The 27,849-nt window shown below is 48.8% G+C and overlaps 1 protein-coding gene and 1 non-coding gene across 2 annotated transcripts in view; both read left to right on the top strand.

Moving 5' to 3' along the window:
• Nucleotides 1–27,849, top strand: part of KMT2C (lysine methyltransferase 2C) — a 179,842-nt gene that overhangs the window by 32,833 nt on the left and 119,160 nt on the right. Inside the window, exon 2 of the mRNA XM_087821306.1 lies at nt 15,847–15,935. Within this exon, the coding sequence (XP_087677432.1) occupies nt 15,847–15,935 (89 nt within the window). The remainder of the gene's footprint in view (nt 1–15,846; nt 15,936–27,849) is intronic.
• On the top strand, nt 700–828 carry LOC148092141 (small nucleolar RNA SNORA56). The gene has a single exon (XR_015715221.1). It is a non-coding gene; the product is annotated as a small nucleolar RNA SNORA56 (small nucleolar RNA).

Below are 27,849 nucleotides of genomic sequence, written 5' to 3' on the forward strand. Positions count from 1 at the left end.
CAGACAGAAGGAAGGACTTAAGGACAGGTGGCACCGGGGTGGGAAGTTGCTCGGCCTGTTTGAGAGGAGTCTGGTTAATAAAAGCGCGATACACTGTATGTCACGGCCCCACGTGGGATTTAACCAGAGTTCACCATCTAATTGTGGCTCCCACGCAGTTGTCTTCCATCCAGCGTTTGAATCGTCCCTCCGTTAGCAAGAATTTGAATCCGTGGCTCCAACATGTGTATCCTTTTAATTTTCCTTTTTGAATAAATTGTATACAGGGCTGGGCGAAAGTAGGTTTACAGCTGTATGTGGAAGAGTTTATTCTTGTATTATGTAATAATTATTGCATTATTTTCCATACGGACAACCATAACCCTACTTTTGCCCCACCCGGTGCATCTGTGATAATCAATTACATAGGTGTGGATTGCCAAATTTTAGGAGAGCTAAATTTAGTATTTCGTCTTATTAACCCTAAGTTCTAGTGTTTTCGGGCCGTGGTAGGAGATTCAGTGTCTCGTGTGCACTGCACCCCGGAGCCCTCCCTCTAAAGACTGGGCTGTAAGGAAGCCTCAGACGTTGATCATCCTGCTCCGTGAGTGAAGCAGGGTGTGGGGGGAGAACAGGCTGGAGGGAGTGATGAGGGGGTCTGAGTCCTGCAGAGACTGTTGGAGAAATCAGAGCACCGACCAGCTACAAAGTCCTGGGGCCCTGCAGACACGTGTCCCTTTCCAGCCTGGCTTGTGGGACTCCAGAGGGGGTCGGTCTGCAGCAGTAGGTGGTGAGTTCCTCTGTCCAGTGTTAGTGTTTTGACGATGGCTTTAGACTGGCCAGATTTCACTGATGGGCAGCGGGTGAAGCGGTCCCTCCGTGGAAAGCTGCTCAGCGAGTCTAACCAATTGCTAAAAAAAATTTTTTAAAATTGGAACAAAAAATGAAACACACTCCGGGCCTGCTTACCTCTGTAAAGGTTGTAAATGACTATTCATGTTTCATTAACACTGATTTAGCATCCCAGTAATTTCACATACGTTACTTCATCCACAGGCCCCTCCTCCCCCCCGTTTTTAACCCACAGCCCTTTTAGTAATGAGGAATCAACCTGGTTAACCTTCGTAAGCGAAAACGCCAGGATTTTCCAGGCCTTGGACGCAGACTCTGTCCCTCCCTTCCTGCCGTGGCCTCCTGAGGTGCCCTGAGGGTGGGTACAGAGGTAGGAAGACGCCCACTCCATAGGGAGGGAGGGGGGAGGGTCTGTGCCCAGAGCAGAGGGAGGGCTGCTTCCGGGGTCACGGTTCTGCCTCATGCACGTGCCAGGTGCACGGAGCAGGTGCTTGGTAGGTATTTGCTAAGCATTCAGGGCTCTTAGTATCCTGCAGAGGGGGATTTTAAGACACCTTAGGACGGGGGTTTGAGCCTCAGCACTTGTGCTCGCCTGACTGTACGACCGTGGCCTGAGTTTCCTTCCGTGAGAGGTGGAATTGGCCTCTGCGGGGCTGGGATATGTGTGTGTGTGTGCAAGTACCAGTATGGGAAAGCCTCTTCAGTACAAAGTTGACTAGTTTCATGTTTGTCTTAAGCCGTCGATGTGTTAAAATGCCGTGGGCGGGGATCCGCGCGTTGGATTTGGTCAGTGCTGAGCACCTGCGGCTCTGCCGAGCCCTGCGCTGGGCATCAGAAGCTTGCAGAACGGGAAGGTGCGGGGCCTGTAAATCCCGCAGGCGGGTGGCGGGCCCGGGTGGACCCGGTGGGGTGTGTACGCGCTCTGAGTGCTGGAAGGAGGAGCCACCCACTGTCCCCTGAGGCTTACCTGACGCTTTCCTGGCCGAGGTCACACTCAGACTGAAGCTGGTGAAGACCGTCCAGAGGTGTTCCAGGCAGAGGGAACCTCACGTAAAGGCCAAGAATTTTGACGGGTGGATAAAGGGGTAAATGTGATACGCGTGTAACCTGCGGAGGAGAGGCGGCCGGCGAGGCTCACCTGGTGGGCACAGGCTGTGTCGGAGGGTCCTCCGTGCTCCGGCGAGAAGCCCGTGTTTCTGTCCCTGACTTGGCGTGTGTGACCGCGACGACGACGGGAGCTGCGTCAGATTCGCCTTCTCAGCGTGTCTGCCTGGAAGCAGTCAGGTGTTAGCAGGTGAGAGGAAAGGGAGCCTGAAATAAGTCAGTTTTGGGGACAGTGAAGCGGCAACAGGTCGAAGAGGTTTCAGGGGTGTGACTAGTGGGGGAGACTTAGAGGAGGAAACTGACACGATCGGCGTTTCCAGACAGATGGAACAAATTTGGGTGGAAGCCAGACGATGCCGAGTTCAGTCTTGGGTGCGTTGAATGGCAGGTGCCTGTGTGGCACTCGGGTGAAGGCGGCCACTGGGTCTTTGGGTACGTGGGTCGTGGGGTGACCTCGAGAGCCAGCGTGAAGGCAGAGGCTGAGGGAAGTAGAGCCTGTCTGGTGAGGAGGGTCCCAGCGGTCAGAAGAAACACTGTCGGGAGGCGGAGGACCAGCCGGAGAAGCCGGGAGAGGAGGTTTGTAGGGACGCTACGGAGCCCCGGGTGGGTGGGTCAGGAGCGGCTCTGGGGACGGTGAGGACAGCCCACGGTGTCTCAGAGACCCCCAGTCCATCGCGTACCCGGGACCTGGGCTGTTAGCCGGGCTGCAGAAGGTTCGGTGGCGAGTGAGAGGTAAGGACGTGGAGCCGCGAGTGACGGGTGAGGCTTCCCGAAGAAGCCAGAGAGGAGGCAGGCTCGGGGACGTGGCGCTGAGGGGCCGAGGCTGTGGCTCGTTCACAGGCTTGTGGGAGGGGACAGCGGCGGGGCGCGGTCCTTACAGAGGGGGTGCCTTTGGGGCGAGGGGTTGACTTGGGACCCCGGGCAGGTGCCGCTGGTGAGGCTGTAGGCACAGGTGGGGCGGACGCCTCCGCGGCGCGGTCCTTGGGTTTTTACACAGAGCGACGTGAGTATCACCAGAGCCTCTGTTCCCTATTGTCCGCCACATGGTTTCCGTGGGCCCTCGCCCAAGGGTGAGTTGGAATATCCTCAGCTTGTCCCAGGAGAAGGACCTCTTCTGGTGTCAGGAACCAGGTTTTCTTCCGTCTGCACGTGCATGGGGGAGGCTGCGTGGGGAGCCCGTGGCCGAGCCACCTGGTGACGGGCCAGCCCGCCACGTGCGGCGAGGGCGTCGCGTTCGGCTAAACATCGGGATCCAGGTGTGGGCCGGGCTGCGTTCTCTGGAGGCTCTGAGGGGGGCCTGTCCCGAGCCTTCTGTCTGTCTGTCTGTCTTTCTATCCTATCTGTCTCTGTCTGTCTGTCTGTCTATCATCATCAATCAATCATCTGCCTTTATTGTTGAGACTATTAGAGATGTCCCCCGCCTTCCCCCCACCTTCCCTCCACCGGCCCCGCCCCGCCCCAGGCTGTCTGTGTCCGTGGGTTGTGCGTGTAAGTCCTTCCGTTGGCCAGTCCTCTGTGTTTCTTGACTTGCGGCTGCACCACTTCAGCCCCTGTCCCTGTCGCCACGTGTCCTTGCCCCCGTGTCTGTGCGTGTCTGTGCCCAGAGTTTCCCTGCCTGTAGGGACACTGCCGCACTGGACTGAGGGCCCATCCTGCTCCGGTGCGACCTCATCCTAACTCGGTCACATCTGCAGAGACTGTTTTCAGACACGGTCACAGTTCTGAGATGGACATGAATTTTGGGGACACGATTCAACCCAATCTGGTAGTTTTAGGAATGAATTTCTAAAGTGAAAATTTCATGCATCCACTAAAGTGTATAAAAGTATAGGAAGTTTTACTAATCAAGTTAAAGCCGGACCATTCCACTTGTTTTAACCTGCTCAGGGCAAGTCTGAGTGCAGGCTTGTTTTTTTAAACTGATTTTAGAGAGAGAGGAAGGGAGAGGGAGAGGAACGTCGGTGTGGGAGAGAAACACTGATTGGTTGCCTCCTGTACACACCCTGACTGGGCTCTGACCTCTGACCTCTGACCTCTGACCTCTCGGTGTCCCAGCCAGCTGAGCTGCGCAGCCAGGGCTGTGATGACAAGCTTTTAGTAACTTTTAAAATTGTAAACCAATTCAGATGAAATCTTGCCTAGGTCCATACATCTGAATTATAAATTAAAACTTCCCCAGTTTTATTATTTTTTAAGCCCAAGAATACCATTGTTATCAAGGAGAGATCACGAGGGATCATCTTTTCTGATGAGAAATGCCACTGCATGTGTTTCAGTAGATGGTTTTAAAATGTTTTCTGTTGGGCTCCCCTCGGCCCCCTACATACCGATTGCCCTGTTAACCTGGTCCAGGCGCCATCACCTGAACACGAAAGACTTCTTGAGGTTCTTGGTGTGTAATTTCTGCTTTTTGTTGTATTTTCAGTTTCCAGGGGTGGTGGAAGGGTGACTTTTCTTCTTTTAAAAAACATGTTTTTATTGATTTCAGAGAGAGGAAGGGTGAGAGAGAGAGAAACATCAATGATGAGTCATCGACCGGCCGCCTCCTGCACGCCCCCTGCTGGGGATCGAGCCCAAAACCCGGGCCTGGGCCCTGACCAGGAATCGAACCCCGACCTCCTGGTTCATAGGTCCATGCTCAGCCGCTGAGCCACACCCGGCCAGGCTTCACACATATTTTGACTTTGAATTTTCAAACTATCAGAAAGTTTCTCAGACTGAAGCAAGCAGGTTAAAACAACATTTCAGAGTCAAATATAATTCATTTTGAATGCTCGCTGTTTTGGATTATCTTTACTGTGGTCTCCCCTCCCCCAGTTCTGTTAACACAGGTAGTAAGACTTTGTTTCCTGTTTCGCTGTCATCCAGTTGTACAAGATTCTAGGTGAAGGTACATTATCTCTTAATATACTGTAATTACAATAATAACCACCTCTGAGCTCTTGACAAATGCTATTTTGATGAATGTGAAATAATTTTAAAATAGCGCTTAGGACACAGTGAGGTGCTTGACAGATGATACTTGGTTTTGAATTGCTCTTGTCTCTTGAAGGGTCTGAAACATCCGAACAAAACCTAAAGACTAAAATAGTCCTCCAAACATTGTAAAGTCTGAAACCCAGAGAGAAGTGTTTTATAATTCTAACATACTATTTTTCCTGCTATAACCCAGATTAGAACTGTTTCACAAAAAGGAATGTGCTCGGTTAACTGTGATCAAAATCTCCTGATTAGAATATACTGTTTTGTGTGTTTGTTTTAAAATAGACTTACAGATATATAAACAGACATATAAAGGGTGTCCCCCCAAAATGTATACATACACTTTGGATAATTATAAAGGCAGTGTTTATTAAAATACTTTTCATTTTCAAAATTGAGCTGTCAGCTGTTAAAGTGTATACATTGTTGCAGACACCCTGTGTATCCATACATATGAGTGAAGCGGATTAGGCGATACATATATTAAAAAGGGCTACAATGTTTCATCCCAGCCTAGGTGCTTCCCTGTAGATCACTGTAATGTGGGATTTGGGGAGTTTGATCACTTTACGTTACTGTAAATCATAGATGTGTCCTATTTGACAGCATTTCTTGCTCTAAAAGTTCACATGCTCGTCGTAAATTCAAACTCTAACAAAAGGTGTCAACCGCGGGCTGAGCTCTGTTCCCCAGAGGACATCACTGGAAACTGCCTCGTGTTCCTTCCCGAGGCTTTTCATTTGTAGGTGAGAGACGTATATGCACAGAAAAGAATATAGGCAGGTAGATGTGTTTTGAAAACAAATGGAATTATGCCGTAAACACTGTCCTGTAACTTGCTTTTGCTCCACAGTAGTATGTCTTGCACTTCTTTTCATGGGTACATCTTGATTACTAATGGAGGTGCAGTTCAGCGGTGATTGAAATAGTGATTTTTTTCACTTATTGGATCCTATTTTAAAAGTGACAATATTATAAATCATGCTATATAATTGTCAATAAATAGGGAAGACTCAAGTAAAATCAAACAGGAAAAGTTGGATTAGAAAATTAAAACTCTATATGGTTACGTGCAATGGTAAGGAAGCCTAGTCTCTCTCATGGACATGATATTTAAAAATATCCCCATGTACCTCCTGTCTGTTGTAAAGCCCCACTGAAACTTTTGGGGGGCTATTAATACCTTTTTGATTTAAGGTAACATTGTTCTTGTTTCTCGGAGAGAAAGTGATTTTTTTTTTAGAACTTCAGAACGAAATTCTGTATGAATGTGTCCTCTGTAAATTAGAAATCCTGGTTCCACGTACTGGTCTGACGCTCGTAGGAGACTCGTAGGAGCTGAGCTCTGTTAAGCCTGCGCTGGTTCAGATCCTGGGAGCTACGTAGCGATTGCGTGGCCACGACTCCCTCCGAGCGTCAGTTTCTCGCCTGTAAGGAAGAGGAATGATCTGATCATAGTGAGGGGTCTGCCAGAAGCCAGCTGCTGCCACAGATGAACCCTGAGATCTCGGGTTAGGACAGTAACAGTTACCTCTGCTCCCAGGATTGCCCTGGGCGTGGATGCCTCCGGGCAGGTGGGGAGAGGGGTGCAGGGTTGCATGGAGGCTTGGGGCAGGGCGGGGGCGTCGTGAAGGGGGTGCCGGTCCCTCCTGCCCACCTTGCGTTACCTGGAAGTCAGACGCGTGGTGGGGGAGTTGGGGGAGTTGGGGAGGGCAGCCGCGTGCCGGGAGGCGCGTTTGTGAATGGCGGCCAGCCCGCCGTTGCTGAAGCACAGCCTAGAGTATGTTCTCAGGTCACTTCCCCTCTTGGGGCCTGTGCTCCCACCTGTAAAGTGGGGGCAGAGGGGAGCACTTAGCATTTATTGAGAACTTGTAGGCAGTACTGTTTTAGGAGAATCGTATGTCATAATCGCATTAACTCATTTAATTCGTGCAGAAGTTCTGTAAGCAGACTTACTATCCTTTGTTTCTTGTTTAACATCCGAGGAAACTAGGGCAGGGAGTGAGCCGGGGAGTCAGGATTTGAACCCGGCGGCATTCTCTCTCCTGCGGGGTCCGTGCGGCTGGAAGCCGTGTGTGCCGTGGCTTCCCTTCACCCCGCCGGCCGCCTGTCCTGAAACTTCCTCCTCTTGGTGGCTCTCCCTCAGCAGAGGTCTTCTTTGTGCTAAAATAATTTTTTCCAGGTTGCTGCTGCCTACGATTGTGATCGCTTTTCCTCCCCTCCATCTGCCTTGATATTCAGCAGGCTTACAGTCACTATAGTCACCCCTTTTCCCTGCCCACCTGTTTTTCTAACTGTCACAGAAAAGTTTCCCAAACACAAATGGGTAGAGGATAGTCCAGTGAAACCCCGAGTGCCTGTCACCAGCTTAAACAACTAGTGACACATGGCCTATTGCTGCTGTTACCCACTTCTCTCAGGTGTTATTCCGAAACAGATTTCAGGCCTAATGGAATCGAACCCGGGCCATCCGCCCGCAGGCCGACACGCCGACCACTGAGCCACACCGGCCAGGGCCATCTTGTTTATATTGTTACACTGAAAAGGGGCCGTCGTAGGAAGATCCCGCGTCAGTCACCACGGTGCTGCCGGAGGTCGGCAGCTGCAGGGCTTCACCTCGCTCGGAAGTGACGCATCTGAACGGTCTTTTCTTGGTGGACAAGGAGGGGTGGGTTTTTTTTTTTTTTCAGTCTTTGAGAGAGAAACTGTGCAGATGAGCTGAAGCTTTGTGTGCCTTAGTGTTTGCTCGTGATGGATTCCTGCGTGGGATTCCTGGGCCGCGGGGTGTGTAGATTTTAACGACTTCTCATTCACAGAAATCTCTGCGGCGTAATCGTCCCAGTTTGTGCTCCTACCAGTAATACACGAAAGTGCCGGTTTATCGGTTTTCTTGCTAATGCTGGGGATTGTTCGGTTTTGTTGTTGGTGGTTCGTTTTTCTTCCTAACCCGTAAAAGAGCCCGGCGATCGGCCCGGGCACGTGCGTGCTCCTGCCCGCCACCCGGCTGAGGGCCCACTCCGGCGTCCCCGCAGCGGCCGAGTGTAAGGGACCAGCAGAAGGGAAACGGCGCGCGCGCGCGGGGCCGGGACAGGCCGAGGGGCGGGGCGGGCCGGCGGCGTTGGTAGAGGCGACTGTTACGGTGCCGTGAGGATTGTTTGAAATGATGGTAAGTTTGGAGGGTCGATGAGTCCGGGGGGCGGTGGATCGGGGGTGCCCTGAATAAGCACAGCGAGCGAGGAGAGGCCGGGCCCTCGCTGCTGCTCTGAGCCGAAAGCTTAGCTTGTGTCTGAGGGAAGCTGAGTGTCTTTTGATTTCTCTGACCTGGAGAGTTTGGGCGTGTGCCCCAGAATAATTCATTTTGCTGAAAAAGAAGATTCCTGGGGTAGTCCTGGGAGAAAGAATAAAAAAAGTGGACTGTGGCCAGTTGTTTAAAGAAGACCTTGCCCTGGCCGGCGTGGCGCGGTTGGTTGAGCGTAAGTCCTGCTCCCCAAAGGTGGCAGGTCCGATTCCTGGTTGGGCGCACGCCCAGGCTTCGGGTTCGATCCCCAGTAGGGGGCATGTAGGCGGCAGCCAGTCGATGTTTCTCTCTCTCTCTCTCTCTCTCCCTTCCGCTCTCTCTAAAATCAATTAAAAAACATATTAAAAATTAAAAAAGACCGTGAATGCCACGCCCCAGGGGTTGGACTCTAGTGTGGCACGTTGTAGGCGACCTCAAGGCGTGTTGCCCAGGTAAACGGTGCAGCGTTGGTGCGCAGGCCCTCGGGAGGCAGGCAGAGCTGCGGAGAAGGCGGGAGTGAAGGCCCCCCCGTGACGGCTGGGACTGGAGGGGAGCCCCTGAGGTGGGCGCGAGGCAGGACCTGGGAAGAAGGGGCCGGCTGTGGTGACTGCTGCAGGGACACCCGGGGGGAGGAACAAACGTTACTGAGCGCCCCGAGCCTGATCTTCCGAGAGGGGTGGATGGCGTGAGAGGCAGACAGTTGTCTTTCTGACGGTTGCTGTAAAATGTGGCTTATGGAAACTTTTAAGCCCCACCCCAAGATCATGGTGTGTTTAGTAGTAACGTGGTGTGCGTCTCGTGAGATGTTTAAGGCCTCCGTTGCGGAACAGAAGAAAGAGAAAGTGGAAGTGACCCGGGTCACCGCCGGGAAGAGGGGCGGTGCTGCCCGGGGTGCTCGTCCTGGCTTCTTGAGGTTCGGGGTGGCTGCCGCCTCCTGTGGGCTGCTCTGTGCATGAGGGATGTTTGGCAGCTTCCCCGACTCCACCCACCACGTCTTCAGACGTTGCCACTTCTGCGTGCATGTGTGTGTGTGTGCTCGTGCGTGCATGTGTGCGTGCGCGTGTGTGTGTGCTCGTGCGTGCATGTGTGCGTGCGTGTGTGTGTGTGCTCGTGCGTGTGTGAAAATGTCCCCTTCCCAGTCGAGAACCACTGCTCTTGTTACAGAGCCACGGCTACTAAGGAAGAGTCGTTGGATCCCCAGAATGGTGCCCGGCACACAGCCAGCACCCCAATATTTGTCCAGTAAACGAACAGCCCTGTTTTGGCTCGAATTAAAAGCAGCGCAGAACCTGCACTGACCAGGCTGCTCCATCACGGGGTGAGATGTCCGTTGAGCGCTTCCTTCGGGTCTCATTTTCTAATCTGGATTATTAGACCGACGGGGTTATTTCTTCCCGGGTGTACTCGGTTCTCGTACTTTTTTGCCATAAAACGTTCAGAGCGTCTCTGCTGAGTTTCGTCCAAACCTCTCTGTGTGGCATTCGGGTCCTGGGTCCATTGCACCTGCCAGCGCTTGTTCTCTCTGCCTGTGGCTGACTTTGACCCTCACCTCCACCCCAAGGCGCCCTCCCCACCGAGTTCCCCCTCCCCCGCCCGCCCTTCCTCCTGCGTCTTCGCCACAGTGCTCCCCGCTCAGCTCTGGGTTGCGTTCGCTGTACCGAGACGTTCTGCTGTTTCCATGTGCACAGTTTTTAGGCCGAGGGCTGTCCCTTACTCGTACTTGCCTCTCCGCTGGGCGTTGACTGTAGCAGAGGCTGCATGTGTCGTCGGGGATGTTTGGGGGGATTCCTTCACCGGCATCAAGTTGAGTAAATCCTGCCGACACTGATTCTGTGATACCACTTCAGATGCCCTCGTGGACGTGCAGTTCCATCAAGTAGTAGATCAGTATTTCTAGGAACTGTTCATCACGGATCTTTAAACGTGTATAAAAGCAGAGAGATTTCTGTTTTTATTATTTTTTATTTTTATTTTTTAATATATCTTTATTGATTTCAGAGAGAGGAAGGGGGAGAGAGAGAGATAGAAGCATCAATTATGGGCCACTGATCCGCTGCCTCCTGGCAGCTGCCCCTGTGGTCAGTCAGTCATGTTTCTTCTGTGCCTCCCCTCCCCTCCCCTCCCCTCCTGGGTTATTTTGAAATAAATTCAAGATTTCACATTATCAATACATATTTTTGTATGTAACTAGGTTTTGGGTTTTTTTCAATGGCTTCTGTGAAATGTTTTGGGAAAACTGGTTCGGCTGAAAGGGAAGGTGGAGTTTGGAAGTCACTCGAGGTGGCCTTGGAGGACGTTTCCTTTGTGTTGTGGGGCCTCGGACAGGGGTGAATGGAAGATGGGGGGACACGTACCGTATGTGGGTTCTTTTTAAAGGCCAGGCTACGGAAGGAAGGGTTCACGAGAGGGTTCTTGAAGTTGAAAATAGAACATAGACACCCCCTCCCCCAGAACCCGGGACTTAAAGATAAGTTTTTGTTTCAGAGTGAAGGAAATACTGGAACTTGAGTTTGTTAATTGTGTTTCATGGAAGTTCATCGTTATTGTCTCGTATTAACGGGTAGGGAACGTGAGACTGGGAAGCAGCATCGGGCATGTGCCGGTGCACATCGAGGGGTACAAATGGGCAGGCGGGAACACCGTAGAGGCGGCTGTGCCTCAGGGAGCCTAGCGGATAAAAGGAAAAGGGAAGGGAAAAACCCCTATTGCTCGAATATTAATGAGCAAATCAGTTTAAATAACCACAGTGGGACACAGTAGCGCTGAGTGGGTGGGCCTCGGAGGAAGCGGAGACAGAGTCCAGGGCCTTTTGGGAGCAGCTGGGGCTGGAGGGGGCTGGGCCTTTGGAGCGGAGGGAGCTTCCTTTCTAAGTTACCTTTAAGTTGTGAAATTTCGTGTTCCTTCTGTCTGACTTTACATATAATTATGTATAGTTTAGTTTAGAAATAGTGACACGTCCGCTCGCGTCCCTCCTCTCCATCCCCTCCTGGGTCTCAGGTTTGCCTTCAGGGAACTTCCTTCCCGGGCCTCCGGACGCTGCCTGGTTGGCGTCTCTGGCTGGTCGTGTTTGTACTTGGTCGTAATTTAAAATCTCTCTTACTCTCAGCTGTGGCTAAAACCGTGCCAGGGCACCTCTCCTGGGTAACGGCGAGTGATTTTCGGAACAGTGGCACCAGTTCCGCCCCCACCCGTCGCTTTAGGTTTCACCAGCTCGGTGTGATCGGATTTAAAGCATCCCCAGTGTAGAAGGAGACAAACATCTTAACGTCGTCGCACATTTCATTTTTCTGATTGTCTGCGAGATTGAACACCTTTTAAGTATTTTTCCTCTAACTTTATTTTCCGCTATCTTTTGCTTTTATGCTTAAAGGTCTGGTCATCATTTAAAACTGTTTTGTTTATAAATCTGGTCTGGTAGTTTCTGTCTTTCTACTGGGGACTATCGTTCCCATGTTTTACAATCGCCGCTTGTTGATAATTGTGTACGTTTGGAGTTGTTTCTGTCATTTTATTTTATACGTATTATTTGTCAGACCCCCCCCCCATTTTCTACTTACAGTGTTTCTGCTGAGAAATTTGGTGCCGTTTTGATTCTCGAGCCTTTTTAAGTAAATTTCCCTTTCCCACATTTATTTCTGTGCTTTCTTTTATCCTGTTCTATATTTCACCACAAAACATTGTTTTGAAACAGTTTACTAGAACATAAGAAGTTGCTGTTGTTTTTTTTAAATGGGTCAATGCATTTTTTAAAATAGATTTAATTTTTTAAGGCAGTTTTAGGTTTATAGAATTGCACATAAAGTAGTTCCCACGTGTCCCTCCCCGCAAGAAGACTTATTTAAAAGGAAATTTCAGGTAAACAAAATGGACGTGAGTTTAAAGTCTGTCATTTTTTGCGTCAAGGGCCTTCTGAAACACTTGTCCCCGTGGGGGTCTCTTCCTCCTGCTTTTCGTTTCTGGCTTTCGAAGCGTCGTTGTTAACAAATGCTCACGCCACGGCTCTCTGTTTACCGCTGTAAATCCTTGGGCTGTAAAGTGGTAAAAATAAAACAACAGTAAGGAGACGGTACCTTCAGGTACTGGTTGGAAAGCTCTGTTGATGGTGATGACGATACAGTTTTCCCGCCGCACGGTCCAGCCCCGGAAGCTCGGCGGGGTCCTCAGCAGGGAGGCTCCGCGGGAGGCGCGATGCCGTGTAGTCTCCGAGCCCGGTCACGCTGCCGGGACGATTCCTGGCCATTTAATGGGCCTGTGGTCACTCCTGGCTTTTCTCTTTGCTTTGGCTGCAGCGCCCTTAAGGCTTCGTAGATTCGCCCTGACAGTCACTCGCACAGCGACGTGGTCTTTATTTTTCCCGGGTGGTTTTTCTCTAAGACCTGGACACACGAGACCACGAGCTGCGTCCTGGACGCTCCTTACGTAGGAGACTGTCCGGGTGGTTGTCCAGTTGACGCTCGTCTGTAACCTGCCCAGGTGAGGGCGTTAGCGCCCTTTGCTAATTTGATATGTAAAAGGATAACTTCTTGCTTTTATTTCTGTTCCTAAAATTGTGAGTGAGGTTGACGGTCGGCAGTGTGTTTAAAGGGCATTTCATTCTTTTTGTAAATTTTTATTGCTGGTCATAGTTTTTATTACTCTTTGTTTTTCTATTGAAAATTTTTTCTCTTTTCAAAACACTGGGTTGCAGGTTCTCCCTGCCCTGATTGTGAGAATTAACCAAAAAAACAAAAAAAAAACAAAACCAAAAAGGCTGGGTAAGGTTGCCTATAGCTGTTCACCCTTTAATTTTGGATATATTGTTTTGCCCTGTCTTTAAGGTCAGCTGTCTTTTCTTTTGCCATTTCTGATCAGATGTTAATCTTTCAGGGTGAAATTCTCATTTGATGTTACCTTTTGGTGTTACCCCACGAGTTCCATTTTGTTTGTATTTAGTATCTTCTGTTTCTCTCCTCAAGTCCACTCTGGTAGGTTCTCGAGCACGCGAGGCTCGAGATAGCTGGTTTCACGGCCCGTCCTGTCCGTTCTCTCGCCTTCGTTGTCTTCTGTTTCCATTCCTTGGTTTTCCTCCTGATTCCGACTTGCGTTTCCCTGCTTCTTGGTATACCTGGTAAACCTTTCCCGGGTGCCGCCTGCTTTGATGTTGTAGCTGCTGAGAGCTAGGTTTTGTCATGCTTTCGTGAGTGTTCAGCTTTTTTTCCTTGCCTGGCAGCGAAGTTAGTTGTGGACCATTTGGGGTCTCTCGGGACTTAGCTGTCAGCTCTTTCAGGTCAGGGTAACGTCTGTTAGCCTTACTTCCAAAGGTGTGTTGGTTCCACTGTCGTCCCTACTGAATGCGTTACATCCAGCCGGTGAGGCCTCAGCACTCGGCTCTGTGATCTCCGGGACTTGTGTGCGTCGCCGCTCTTCTGCAATTGGTCTTTGTTTGAAGTCGCTCTTGTCCAGCCTTACGGGGTTTTACAGCACAATTATACAGATTGGCATCCAGATAAAAACTCACGGGGACCCTTATGCGGGTTTCTGGAGAGCTCTTTCCCTGCACAGCACAGAGATTCTGTCCTGTAATTTGTAGCCTCCTGGACTGATGGTCTGTCTCCCCCTTCTCAGCGCAGTGGCCAGTGTCTGAGTTCCCCTCTCGGCTACAGTTTAAATGAGCTCCATGCAGCCAGCCTTTGTGATTGGGGGCTCACCTTGTTTGTTTCCCTTTGTCCAGGGATTACAGTCCTGTCCCAGACTGTTGTCCAGTGTCCAACAATGACTCTTTCTTATATTTCGTCTGGTTCTCTAGTTGTTGGTGGCTGGAGGGTAACTTTGAATTTTCTTACTCCCATGCGGCTTTAAGTAGAAGTCGTCTATATTATTTTAGGAACTCAAATTGGTTTTAATTTATAAGATTAATACAGAGCATTACGTCTCTGTTTTCTCATATTTAGTTCTGCCTCTTTCTCCCCTCCCCTCATGAAATTTGAAATTTTGCTGTTTTGGCTGTTTGACCTGGTATGTGATATTGAAAAATTCCCAATATTAAATCACGTTTGTATTCTGGTTATATTTAGTCTGTATTATTTAGATTTTAAAAAAATGTTTTAATTGATTTTAGACAGAAAGAGGGAGGTAGAGAGAGAGAGAGAAAAATAAACATTGATAAGAAAGAACCACCAGTCGGCTGCCTCCCGCACGCCCCGACTGGGGATTGAGCCAGCAGCTCGGGCATGTGCTCTGACCAATAATTGAACCGGTGACCTCTTGGTGCACAGGTGACGCTCGACCAACTGAGCCACACTGGCCAGGGCAAGATTTATTTTTTAAATACATATTTTTTTTGGCTATACAGGGTGTCTCCCCAAAATTTATACACACTTTGAATAATTATTACTTCCAATGGGTTAAATCTGAAAAGAAGGAAACATCAGTTGAGCTGTCAGCTGTTAGGTGTGTGTACATTTCTTTGGGACACCGTATGTTTGTTAGTGTTTTGGTTCAGGTGTTTCTTTTTAATTGTATTTTTAGGGTAGAGGTGACTTTTTGACAGTTTGCAATAATTCACCTATAAAATGATTTTGACTTTGGTCACTTAAAAAAATTTTTTTTTTCTTTTTGTTCAAAATATTATAGATGTCCCTTTTTCTCCCCAATGACCCGTTCCACCCCACCCCCCTCCCCAGTCTCTCTCCATTGTCCGTGTCCCTGGCTGTACATATACACATATAAATTCTTTGGTTAATCCCTCCCCCTACACCCACCGGCCCTCCTCCATCCCTCTGAGATTAAAAATTCTTATTTAAAGATTCTTATATCTCCTTTATTGGTTTTAATTGTTGATCACGCTTTTAAAAGTAAGATTTATTTAAATGTCTTTCCTATTGTTTAAAACAGCCTTTTGCTTTATTTGTTTCATATTAATCCTGTATTATTTTCTATTCTTTCAATGTTTTTCAACTAAACACTGAGTTCATTTGTATCTTTTTTTAAAGTATTAAATAATTTAATGTGCTGAAATCTGAATACTGCTTTGTTCATTCCTAAGTTTTTTTAATATGTAATGTCATGTTTTTTTCTTATTTTATGTGCTTTAATTTTTTGACTCATTTCTGTCGCTTATTTACGAGACATGAAAAAATTTAAAGGCCTTAGTTTTTGTTTTGTTTTTAATTGCACTGGGTCAGAGAGTCCCACGTCACCCCGACTCTTATGTTTACTTCACTGAAGTGTTTATAAACTAAATTTCACCCCACTTGCAAGGTGGATACGATTAGATCATGTTTACTCCTTATAATTTTCTCTCTCTGAGTGGCTGACAGGGCCGTGCATCACTTTCTTTAAAACACACCTGTCTGCGCATCAGTCCTTGACTTCATTAGACGTAGTGGTGTAGCTGGTGCATGAACTTTGAAAGGAACCATGACTCTAGACCGAGGGCGTTGTCCGAAGGTTGGCTCAGCGAGGGGCTGGGCCTAAAACGCAGAGTGACCTGGGACGCCAGCTGTGGCGACACAGACAGGCCAGGGTTTGGGTGGGAATGGCCGAGTCATTAAATATTACTGTTTAATGGGATAAAACGTTAGAATAGTTGCCTACGTCTTATTCTGTGTACTTTTCTATTGAGTGTAATACTAAGCAGTTCGCGTTTAACGCCGTGTCTGTGCTTCCCGCAGGCCTCGCAGCCGGGGGAAGACGTCTGTGGAAGATGAAGACAGCGTGGACGGGCTGGAGACGGCAGAGACAGAAAGCACCGCGGAGACAGGTACGGGAGCCGAGCAAATTACACGGGCGCGCACACTCATTTCCCCTTAGCCTTTGCCCGTAGGCTCCGTTCTGGTGTCTCGTGCTGAGGTCGTTTAAGGACAGAGCGAGAGAGTGCAGCCCTCCTTTTATCTGTAGGGATGTGTTTTGTTAAAGGAGATTAAAACTGGAGTAAACAGTAATTCCAGGCCACCAATTGGACAGCTCAGAGCGCATTTCTGGCTTATGAACCATGTGGTGTTTGTTTAGAGCTGACTGTGTTGTCGTGTGTGAGGGAAACGAACAGCTCCCTGGGTGACCGATGCTGTGAAATGCCGGGGCAGGCCGTGCCCAGCGCTTTCTGGTCTGTCCACTGGACTTTCAGGCGACTTACCTAGGCCACTGTGCGTTGTGTACCTGCAAAAGGTAGGTAGAGTGGGCTGCCCAAGGTAGTCTCCAAAATTCATCCCAAGGTAGCTATTTAGTAAGTTGTCAGAGGGATGAGACTTCATGCTGTCTTCAGAGGAGGCTTGTGTGGGAAGCGGTGCCCCTGGCAGTGTTTCATCAGCCATGGAGTAGGGTTTCGATGCGGCCACAGGCCTTTTCTCTGAAGTAGTGTCGTCTCGATGCATATAGAATGTCATGCAGCTTTTAGAGAAAAGCTAGAAAGTGCTGTATATTTTAAAACGTTTTCCATACAATACTTTCGGCGTCAGATGTGTTGCTGTTACGCAGTTACAGTTCTTGGAAAGCTCTCGAATGTTCTGCAATTCCCATCCCTCCTCCCAGCAGGTCTGGTTAGGCCGAGCGACAGGGTGAAGCCTGGGCGGTCAGAATTCCACACGTCACCCTTGGGTGCGCATTTACCGGCGCATTACTTTACCGTTGGGTTTATATAAGTTCCCCACTAGTTCCTTTCATGTGGGTTTCCCCCCCCTTAGCATAATTTTTTTCTATACTGTACACAGTGACTTCCTGGTGAAAGTCTTTGAAGTTCTAAAGTGACGTTTTTTACGTAATGACGATACGTCCTTTTAAAGCTGCCGCCAGACTGGCCCGCAGGTCCCTTTGATGAGCAGCCTTCCTGAGCATTTCTGAAGGTGGAGCACCCGCCTCCCACTCTCCTCTGCTGCTCCCGTTGCCAGTTTTAAAAAATATGTTTTTATTGATTTCAGAGAGAGGAAGTGAGAGGGAGGGCGAGAGAGAAACGTCAGTGATGAGAGAAACATCCATCGGCTCCTCCTGCACACCCCTTACCGGGGACCGAGCCCACAGCCCCCGAGCGTGTGCCCCGACCGGGAATCTCCCGCGCACGGGACAGTGCCCGGAACTGAGCCACACCAGCCAGGGCTCCCGTTGCCAATTTCAATAATCTATTCGGTACCCAGACCCTGGGCTCCTTGATTTTCCTCAGAAATCGTATTTGCCAGCCCACCCCAGCCACTTGTTCTCCTGGTCACGCTTCAGCCTTTGTCACTGTGTCACTTTCTAGGACAACCGCTGTTTCACTTCCAGAAACCTCCCTTCAGCCACCGTCCCCTCGACTCACTGCCCCTTCTTTTCCCAGCTCACGTCTCCTGACGTGCACACGAGCCGTGTGGAGCCCCCCAGTCGGGTGGTCTTGCCCACGGCTGTGTCTCCCTCCCTCCCTCCCTCCCTCCCTCCCTCCCTCCCTCCCTCCCCGCTCAGCGTCCCTGGCCCATCCCTATAGCTCTTCTCTTACGCACCCTCAGCTCCTCTGCTGTTCTCCCCCTGCTTTCCTTCTGTCCACCATCCGAAGCTTCCAGGGATACTTAAAATAAAATCCAGAGTCCATACCTGGCTGCCCGTCAACCATGTCTTCTACCCTTCCCCTTGCTCCCTGGGCCCAGCCACACCGGCCTCCGTGCTGTTCCCAGAGTGCCCCAAACACAGCCCTTCCTCGGGCGTTTCACTTCTGTCACCTCTGCTTGGAACGTCGCCACAAAGCTGAAATTCTGGAACTTGATTTTTTCTTGCTCGAGGAGTAGTAAGCCCCACAGTCAACCATCCCCCCACACTGTCTCCTGTGAGACGTGAGGGCAAGTCAGGCTTAGTGGGAGGTTTTAACAGGAGCAGGGAGATCTCTTTCTCACCCTGGCCTTTTCTACGACAGGTAAGTACAGCCAGGAGTGTTTGCCTTTGCTCTGGCTTTGTCCTGGGAAAGACCTCTGTCCATTTCATTTAGAGAACACGCAGGACAAAAGACAGTTGTTAAAACTACCCGCCTGCAGATTGACCCAAGCAAAGAGAAGAGTCCTGAAAATTTCTAGTCAGTTTGAAAGCACATTCGAGCCCTGGCCGGTGTGGCTCAGTGATTAGAGGGTCCGCTCGAGCCCCGAAGTGTCTCGGGTTCGATGACTGGTCGGGGGCACATACCTGGGTTGCAGGCTCGGTCCCCGGCCCCGGTCGGGGAGCGTGCAGGAGGCAGCCGATCCATGTGTCTCTCTCACATCGGTGTTTCTCTCTCCCTCCCTCCCTCTCTAAAAATCAGTGGAAAAAATATCCTTGGGTGAGTGTTAGCAACAGAAATAAGCACACTCAGCCGGCCGCGGGGCTTGAGCTCTGTGCACGCCTCAAGGCCGTGGGTTTATTGGAAGGTCTCTTGTTCTTGTAAAATCCACGTCTTGACACATTTCTCTAATGATTTGTAGTAATAGGAGAGTATTTATTAAAGCGAGCACCCTTTAGGGGTGCGGGGTGGGAGTGGTGGGGATGCTGTCTTACTAGTGGTTATTGGGAAAACAGCAAGACCTCCGTCCCCCGGATCCAGCTTCGTTACGTTTTGTTGGTAAGAAGATCCTGGCTTTCTTTGGGAGGTGGGGGCTGTTGCCAGTCCCTGTACCTTCCTTTTTGAATAAAATCAACTTGGATGCAGCGCTTGTCACTGGAGAAGAGGAACTCCTCTTTTCTTTGAGGGTCATTATGTGATTAGGGCTTCGTAAACTTGCTTTAGTTGATTATAACTGGTTAATTATGATTTAGCTAATTATAATTAAAGTTTTTCTTTTTACTGTTCGAGTTGTCATAGTGCGGCCAGCGGGGCCCCTTTTCAGCTGGCTCCTGCGTCGTCTTAAACAGCATCTCAAATGGGCCAGAGCCCGTTGCTCTTTGGTGACAGTGCTTTCCAGGCCCACCCCCAGTTCTCTCTACCCCAAGATGCGAAATCAACTCTGAGGCTCCTGGTTCCTTTCCGTGGAAAGGACAGGATTAGAGATGAAAGCCTGGGCTCCGGGGAGAGTGAGCGAGCGACTCCATCTCAGCGACGCTGCTGGTGAACACGTGCCCGGGAGCGCGCCCACGCTTACGGCGCCTGTTCACGTCCACGCCTTCAGTTCGCCTTCAGCTCCCTTGTTTAAAACCGGCTTTGGCTTTTAGAGCAGCTGCGGTTTGCAGTCAGGCTGAGGGGAGGTACGGAGATTTCCCGGGTACCTCCTGCCCCGCGCGGGCCCGGCCTCCCTGGTGACCAGCGCCGCCCACGTGCGCCGGGGGAACCTGCGCGGACACGGCGTCGTTACCCGGAGCCTGTAGTTGATCCTGAGGTTCGCTCTTGGCGTGTTGTGCATTCTGTGGGTTTGGACAGATACACGGTGACATGTGTCCGTCATTTTAGCGTCTCACAGAGTTTCGCTGCCGCCAAACCCTCTGTTCTGCCGACTCGTCCCGTCCTCTCTGACCCCTGGAAACCGGGGTTCTTCTTTCTGCCTCGAGCGTTTTCCTTTTCCAGAATGTCACGTAATTGGGGTCGTACAGTGTGTAGCCTTTTCAGATGGGCTCCTTTCACTTAGTAATATGCATTTAAGGTTCTCTTTGTGGCTTGGTGGCTTGTTTCTGTTGATGAATAATATTCTGTCGGATGTGTGTACAGCAGTCTATCCGTCACCCACTGAAGGACGGACGCCTTGGTTGCTTCCAGGCTCCGGCAGTTACGGAAAAAGCTGCCGTAAACATCGGTGCGCAGGTTTTCGTGTGGATATAAGTTTTCCACTCCTTTGTGTAAATACCAACGTGCACGGTGGCTGGGCCATATGGCGAGAGTCCGTTTAGCTCGGGAAGAAACGGCCGGGTTTCTCCAAAGCGGCTGCACCACCCACGGTGCACCCCCAGCGGCGCGTGCGTTGCCGTCGGCCACACCGTCGCCTGCGCTTGGTCCCTGTGCTGGGTTTCACCATTGTATATAGTGTCTTTTAAATTTACGTCTCCCTGGGAACATATGATGTGGAGCATCTTTTCATATGCTTATTTGCCCCGTTTGTCTTCTCTGGTGAGGTGTCTGTTAAAATCTTCGGCCCATTTTTAAATTAGGTTATTCTCTTATCATTGAGTTGTAAGTTCTTTGTATACTGTGGATAACAGTCCTTTATCAGACACGTCTTTTGCACGTATTTTCTCTCATGCCTCTTGACGGCGTTTTTCAGAGCATAAATTTTTAATTTTAATCAAGTCCAGTTTATCAGTGTGTGTCACACGCCTTTGGTGGTGTATCTAAAAACGCATCGCCAAGTCCAAGGTCACCTAGAGTCTCCTTTGTTATCTTCTAGGACATTTCCAGGTTTGCCTTTGGCATTTGGGTCGGTGATTCACTTTGAGTTAAATTTTTGTGAGGGGTGTGAGGTCTGTGCCTAGATTTTTCCCCATTCCGGATGTCCAGTTGTTGCAGCACCGTTTGTTGAAAAGACTGCCCTTTCTCCACAGTATAGCCTTCGCTCCTTTCTCAGAGAAGTTAGCTATAGTTAGGAGGCCTGTTTCTGGGCTCTCTGTGTAGATCTGTTAATCTGTCTGCTTTTTACCTTTACCACTCTGTCGTCATGACTGTGGCTTCCTAGACTTCGTGGCATCAGACAGTGTCCTTTCCTCACTCACGTCTTCCTCAGTCTTGTGTTGGCTCTTTTGAGTTTCCATATAAGCTTTAGAATCGCGTTGTCGATATCCACAAAATAACTTGCTGGGATTTCTATCAGTATTGCCCTGAATCTATAGTTCACATAGAAAGGGACTGACATCTTGACAATATTGAGTCTTCTAAGTCATGAACATGGAATGGCATTGCATTTGGGGAGGAGAGGAGGTGCTGGGGTTAATAGTATATATTTTTTAAACTTCAAATTCCACTTGTTTATTGCCGGTATGTAGGAAAGTGATTGACTTTTGTATGTTAACTTTTGTATCCTGAAACCTGTCTATAATAGCTTATTGGATGTTCCAGAAGTTGTTCGGTTGATTTTTTTTTTTTTTTTGGATTTTCTACGTAGGTGATCTGCAGACAAAGACGGTTTCATTTCCCTGTTCCCAGTCAGTATGCCTTTCATTTCCTTTTCTGGTCTTATGGCAGCAGCTAGAACCTGCAGAGCATCACTGAAAAGGAAGGGGTGTTGAATCACCCTTCCTTGCTCCTGATCTTAGTAGGAAAGCTTCCAGCTTCTCTCGGTTCCTTTTTGTAGCAGTTCTTTATCAAGGTGACGAAGTTCTCCTTTATTCCTAGTTTAGTGAGAGGTTTTGCTGTTGTTTTTTTAAATCACGAATGGGCGTTGGATTTTATCAAACTTTTTTTGTGTGTGTGAATGTAATGTGGGGATTTTTCTTTTTTAGCCCATTGATGACAGTCATTGGTTTTCAAATGTTGAACCAGCCTCGCATACCTGGGACACATCCTACTTGGTTGTGGTGTATAATTCTTTTTATACACTGTTGGGTCTGGCTTGCTAATATTTTGTTGAGGATTTTTGCATCTATTTTCATGAGAGCTGTTGGTAAGTAGGTGTTTTCTCCCTGTAAAACCTTTGTCTCTCTTTGGCATTAGGGTGTACTGGCCTCATAGCATGAGGTAGGAGGCATTTCCTCTGCTTCCGTGTCCCAGGAGATGTTGTAGAGAATTGGTGTAATACCTTCCTCCGGTGTTTGATGGAATTCACCAGTGAATCCATCTGGGCTTGGTGCTTTCGTTTTGGAAGGTTATTAATTATTGATTCAGTTTCTTTAACAGATATAATCCTATGTTTATGTCTTTCCTGTGATGAGTGTTGGCAAATTATGTCTTGCAAGGTTATCAAGTTTATGGGCATAGAGATGTTCACAGTGTTCCTTTGTTATTATTTTAACGTCCACGGGGTCTGTAGTGATGCCCCCTCTTTCATTTGTGATGTTAGTATTTTGTGTTCTCCCCTTTTTTGTCTTAGTTAACCTGGCTAGAGGTTTATTGATTTTTTTTGACCTTTTCGAAGAATCAGCTTTGGTTTTATTGACTTTTCTCTGTATTGTTTTCAGTGATTTCATCTCTAATTTTATGATTTATTTTTGTTTGCTTTGCATCTAATTTGCTCTTCTTTGTCTAGTTTTTTAGGGTGGAAGTTTGGCTGATTGATTTTAGATCTTTTCTAATATATATATTCAATGCTATAAAATTTCCTCAACACACTGCTTTCACCGCATCCAACAAATTTTGATAAGTTGAGTTTTCCTTAATTATTTAGCTCAAAATATTTTAAAATTTCTATTGAAATCATTTTTTTGATCCATATGTTATTTAGAAGTGTGTTGTTTAACCTCCAGATATTTTGGAATTCTCCAGTTATCTTCCTGTTACTGATTTCTAGTTTAATTCCATTGTGATCTGAGAGCAGACATTGTATGATTTCTATTATTTTAAATCTGTTTTATTGCCCAAGATGTGGTCTGTTGGTGAATGTAGCACGTGAACTGGGGAAGAATGTGTCTGCTGTTGTAGCATGGAGTGGTCTATCGATGTCCATTCCATCCAAACGATTGATGGTGGCGTTGAGTTCAGCTGCATCCTTACTGATTTTCTGCCTGCTGGATCTGTCTCCTTCTGACAGATGGGTGTTAATGTCCCCGTATATAATACTGGACTCATACATCTGTCCTTGTAGTTCTATCAGTTGTTGCCTCACGTATTTTGGCACTGTTGTTAGGTGCATATGTGTTAAGAGTTACTGTGTGTTTTTGGAGAATTGACCCCTTTATGTAATACCCCTGGTTACCCTGATAACTTTACTTGCTATGAAGTCCGCTGTGTCCGAGATGAATATAGCTTCTGCTTTCTTTTGATCTGAAATCTACTTTCAGCAAATTTCCAGGATTCAGTTCACTATCAACTCTACTCATCATGTCTAGTACATTGTATCTTTAGACATATTCATCCTGTGTAACTACAGCTTTGTATCTTTGACCAGCATCCCCCCCATTTCTCCAGCCTCAGCCCCTGGCAACGACTGTTCTGTTCTCTGCCCACCTTTACATTTTTTATTAGAACTTTGTCTTGGTTTGTTGGTTTTTCTAGGCTACAGACTTTTCAAAGTTCTGCCTGGAAGGGACTTTTCCCAGACTATCCCTGGTACATCAGTCCTATCTAAAGTGTCGGCGAGCATTTGCTGGAACCTTTCCTTCCGTGTTTTGGTTAACACCAGGTCAACGGCATGTTGAGATACGTTGTCAGCAGTGCCACCCAGTGCTCTCCACTCATGCTGGTCCCGGGCTTGCCCGGGAACCTCCTTTCTCACAGAGGAGAGTTGTGCGCAGAGCATGCCTGCTTGGCTCTCACTTTGTATAGACCAGTCTCTCAATCAGTTACCCAGGTCTTTCTCTAAGAATCACCCCTTCTCTCCTGTCTGTGACTACCCACTCCACCTCCTTTCCAGAAATGCCCTTCAGTCGTTAGACTTCTCTAAGCTTATTTTTCTAGAGTAGCCAGGAGTGTCTGTACCTTACTTCTATGGGGAGACATTTTTTAAAATCTTCACTGAGGATCTGTTTTTTTATTGATTGATTGGGAGAGAGAGAGAAGAAAGAAACATCGATGGGTTGCTCCCCACATGCGCTCCGACCAGGGATGAGCCCGGGACCTTTTGGTATATGGGGTGATGCTCCAGCCAGCTGAGCCACCCTGCTGGGATTTTAATTGAAATTGTCTTAAACCTGTATCTCAGTTTGGGGAGAATTGGTGCATTTACTGTGTTGAGTCTTCCGTCCTGTGAACCTGCCATGTTTCTCTGTTTGGGGCGTCCTTGATTTCTTTCGTTGGCATTTTGTGATTTCCATTATCCAGGCCCTGTCTGTGTTTTGTTAGTTACATCATTTCATTTCTTGGGAAGCTGTTATAAGTGACATATATATATTTCTTGTCATACTCCCCAACCATTTATCAGCAGCAGGCACACTCACACTGTGAAATCAAACATCCTGTTGTAAGCTGGACAAACTGCGAGCTCCCCCCTTTTAGGTGTTGTGTCCACGCCTGGTGGGAAGGGTTAGCAGGATACGGTCAGGGATGGAGCCTGAAGTCACCCCCAATGGCAGGGCCTCCAGGCTAGAAGCTCCAGACAAGGCCCCGGGGTCTAAAACAGCAACTTCAGAACCACTGTCCGGTTTTAATGTCTGTCATGCTAATGAGTCATTAACTCCACCAATGAAAACAGCTCTAACATCCATCATGCTCAGTAGCACCGCCCTGGGCGTTGATGGGAGGTGAAGGTCAGCAGGAGCAGGGAGCACCCCCTAGTTGCTGTAGGGGTGCAGCGGCTTCCAGAGCAGCTCAGCAGGGCCCTCCCCCCACTCCTGGGGAGTGAGCTAGCGCTTCACCAGCGTGTGCACGTCCCTGGCGCACGGTGTAGTTTTGAAGGAAGTTAGGGATAGCAAGCCCTGCCCTTCCCCAGGTGTAAATGGTTGAAGAAGTGACACACGTCTAAGAACGGGTTTCAGATTCTACGTTGCTAATAGGTAAAGATACGATTTGTTTTTGCGTGTTTGCCTTGTGCTCTGCGATCTTGTAAACTCACTGTTTGTATCATGTGAGCTGTGGGAGTTTTTGTGGATTCCGCCCTTTCCAGCTTATGGAGTAAATATTTAACTCATTAATTTTCCTTAATTACTAAACCAGAAAGCAAAGTGCGAAGGCTGGTGAGCCTTTTCTCGTAACATGATTTCTGGTGTTTTGGATATTATTACGTGCCTTATTTTCTGGATGGTTTTTAGTTGCAGCTTTGACCTCCCCTTGGACTTGTCAGATGCTCGATAGAGTTTCTAAAATTTCTAGGTATTTGTGCAGATTTTATTGTTGTTTGTTTTTGCTTTGTCGTTAATTTCTAATTCTGTTGTGGTGGGTTGGCACCCTGTTTTCATTTTGGAATTTGAGGTTTCTCGAAGCCTTCGTTGGTTTGGGGGCGTTCTCAGCGATTAGATATTCAAGTACCGACCGTGCACCACCCTCCCTTCCCTCAGGGCCTCAGGCCGCATCCCTGCTTGTTGCCGTTCGTCCTCCTTGGTGTGTTTCATTCTCTTGTCCCTCTGTCCTGTCTTCTGGACAGATCACTCCAGACCTTCCCGCTCACTTACCCGCCTCGCTTTGTCTAATCTGAGCTCAGACCAGTTGGGCCCATTTGCCATAATTTAAAGTCTGTTACTCGTTTTCAGATGTGCAGCATTACTTTTTATACTTTCTAGTTTCTCTTGAAAAATTTAATGGGTAGGATCTATTCCCTTTAATGTAGGAAACACAGGTCGTTCACATTTTTTTGCTCCAGTGGATGTTTCAGTCCTTCCTGCCTGTTCTCTGCTGGGCTGGACAGTGTATTTGACGGTTTTGTTTGTTTTTGGGTTTTTTTTGTGGAAATATATTGATGATTTTTTCCCCCATCAAAGATAATTTTGTTTTGTTTCTTAAATTTTCCAGGGACCCAGGGCACTTGTGACCGGGCCCACCCTGTTCAGTGGCGCGGCTGTTCTCTCTGTTCTGAGCACCGGCCTCAGCGCTGCGCAGCAGCCCTCGCGAGGACGGCTTACTCCCGGTCACTCTTCTCCTCATGTCCAGCCACTGGGGTTCATGCCCTCCCTGAACCCCAATCCCCGATGGTTGTAGACTTCTAGGACCATCTCCTAGTCTGTTGCTGATACCCCCATGGGAAACGCAGCCCTGAGTGCCTGGCTCCCCATCCTCACTGCTTCCCCAGGAATTTTGTGTTTTTTTAAAATCCTCACTTGGGGATATTTTTTCCATTACTTTTCAGAGAGAGAGGAAGGGAAAGAGGAGAGGGAGAGACACACATCGATTGGTTGCCTCCCGCAAGCGCTGCACCCCGAGCCGGGCTGGGGATCGAGCCTGCAACCCAGGTACATGTCCTTGGTCAGCATTGAACCCGGGACCCTTCATTGCGCAGGCCGACCACTGAGCCAAACCGGCCAGGACTCCCCCCGGAGTTTTGACCAGTACTCCTTACCACCTTGTGAGTAGATTTTTGAATTTTATTTGTTTTTTAATCCTCAACTGAGGATATGTTTTTATTGATTTTTAAAGAGAGAGGAAGGGAGAGAGAAAAAAAAAACATCGATGTGAGAGTCATTGATCGGTTGCCCCCTGCATGGCCCCTACTGGGAATCGAACCCACAACCCAGGCATGTCTCCTGACCAGGAATCAAACCCACAACCTTTTGGTGTACGGGACGATGCCCCACCAATCCAGTACCTTGGCCGGGACCGTAGACTTTTTGATTTTTAAAATATTTCGCTCAGCTTTCTTATTTGCCTGCAAGGGGAGGGTTGTCCAGATCAGCCAGTCTGCTGCTGTGCAAGTAGACATTCTCTGGGGATTTCTCGGCACCCGAGTATGTGCTTAGTTTATATCGTTGTTTTCTGGGCATTTGGATAGAATGTGTAACCCCTTTTGTTCCCTTGGATAGTGTATGAAACGTGATATCCATTATTAGATCCAGTCCATTAGGGTATTTCTATTAAAAGTAAGATAACTCAGGTTCCAAGAAAGAGGGCTGCCTGTGGTCATACCCTGTCTCGTTCAGAGGTCAGATGGGTTTGAGCCGGCTTACGTCAGGCCCACAGTGTCACCGACGCCTGGGTCGCCTGCCTCTCTGCTTTTTCCCCGAGTGAGCTTCATTCTGACGGGAGCCGGCTGCCTGCAGTCTCGGTTGCTACGTGATTCCTGGCCCGTGTCCACCCGGAGGGAGCTGTCTCTGTATCAGACGGACCCGTTCAGGTCCCTGGTCTCTGTGACTCAGTCTGTTTCAGAAGTAGGCCAGTTGGTGCAGTCCCAGGGCAGCCCTCGGAGCTCACTCATGAGACGGGAATAGAAGCCGCCTGGGGCCAGGGCCGGAGGCGTGGAGCGGGCACCCGGAGGCAGCGGGGTGGCCTCTGCCCAGTCTCCACAGGTCGTGCTCAGCTGCGCCCTTGCTTACCTTTCACCTGCCGCCTTGTTCGGGGCTCGGACGGGGGCCGGCTGCTTTCTTTCTGCTGCTGTGGTTGAGTTGCTTTGGTCTGCAGATTCGATCTTCACTTTGTTTCCAGGATGTTTTTTCCATGGAACCTTTGTGAATACTTTCCCCGTGCTGTCTGCCTCCTTCGTCGGGGAGGGATAATTACGCACGTTTGTTGTGTGTTCCTTTCCTTCCTGGGCTGATCTTCGCCATGGCTTCCACTGCCTCAGATTCTGTGTTTTCTCCAGCCTGCCGTCCACATTAGCAACATTGTCTCAGAGCTATTGTTGCTGCTTCATGGGGCTCCTCTTGTTTTCACTTATACAATTATTTTGTTTTCTTTAATTGCGTCACTTGGAATCACAATTTTCCACTAAAGTAGCGGTTGGTTTAGGATCTGGAGCCAGACAGCCTTGTGTTGGAGTCCAGGCTCCTCTGCTGTGTTCTCACCCGAGGATATGTTTTTATTGATTTGAGAGGGAGAGAGACAGACGGACATCAATTGGTTGCCTCCCATACATACGTGCCCCCACTGGGGATCGAACTGGCAACCTAAGCATGTGTCCTGACTGCAAATCGAACCCGCAACTTTGTGGTGTACAGGATGGTGCCCACCTGAGCCACCCGGCCAGGGCTGCTGACTGTGTTTTTGAGCCAAGTTCCTCAGCACCATTCTTGCTTCCTCGTGTGCGCGGTGGAGA

This window comes from Miniopterus natalensis, chromosome 10, assembly GCF_054644295.1.
Source record: "Miniopterus natalensis isolate mMinNat1 chromosome 10, mMinNat1.hap1, whole genome shotgun sequence".
In the NCBI taxonomy this organism is placed as follows: domain Eukaryota; kingdom Metazoa; phylum Chordata; class Mammalia; order Chiroptera; family Miniopteridae; genus Miniopterus; species Miniopterus natalensis.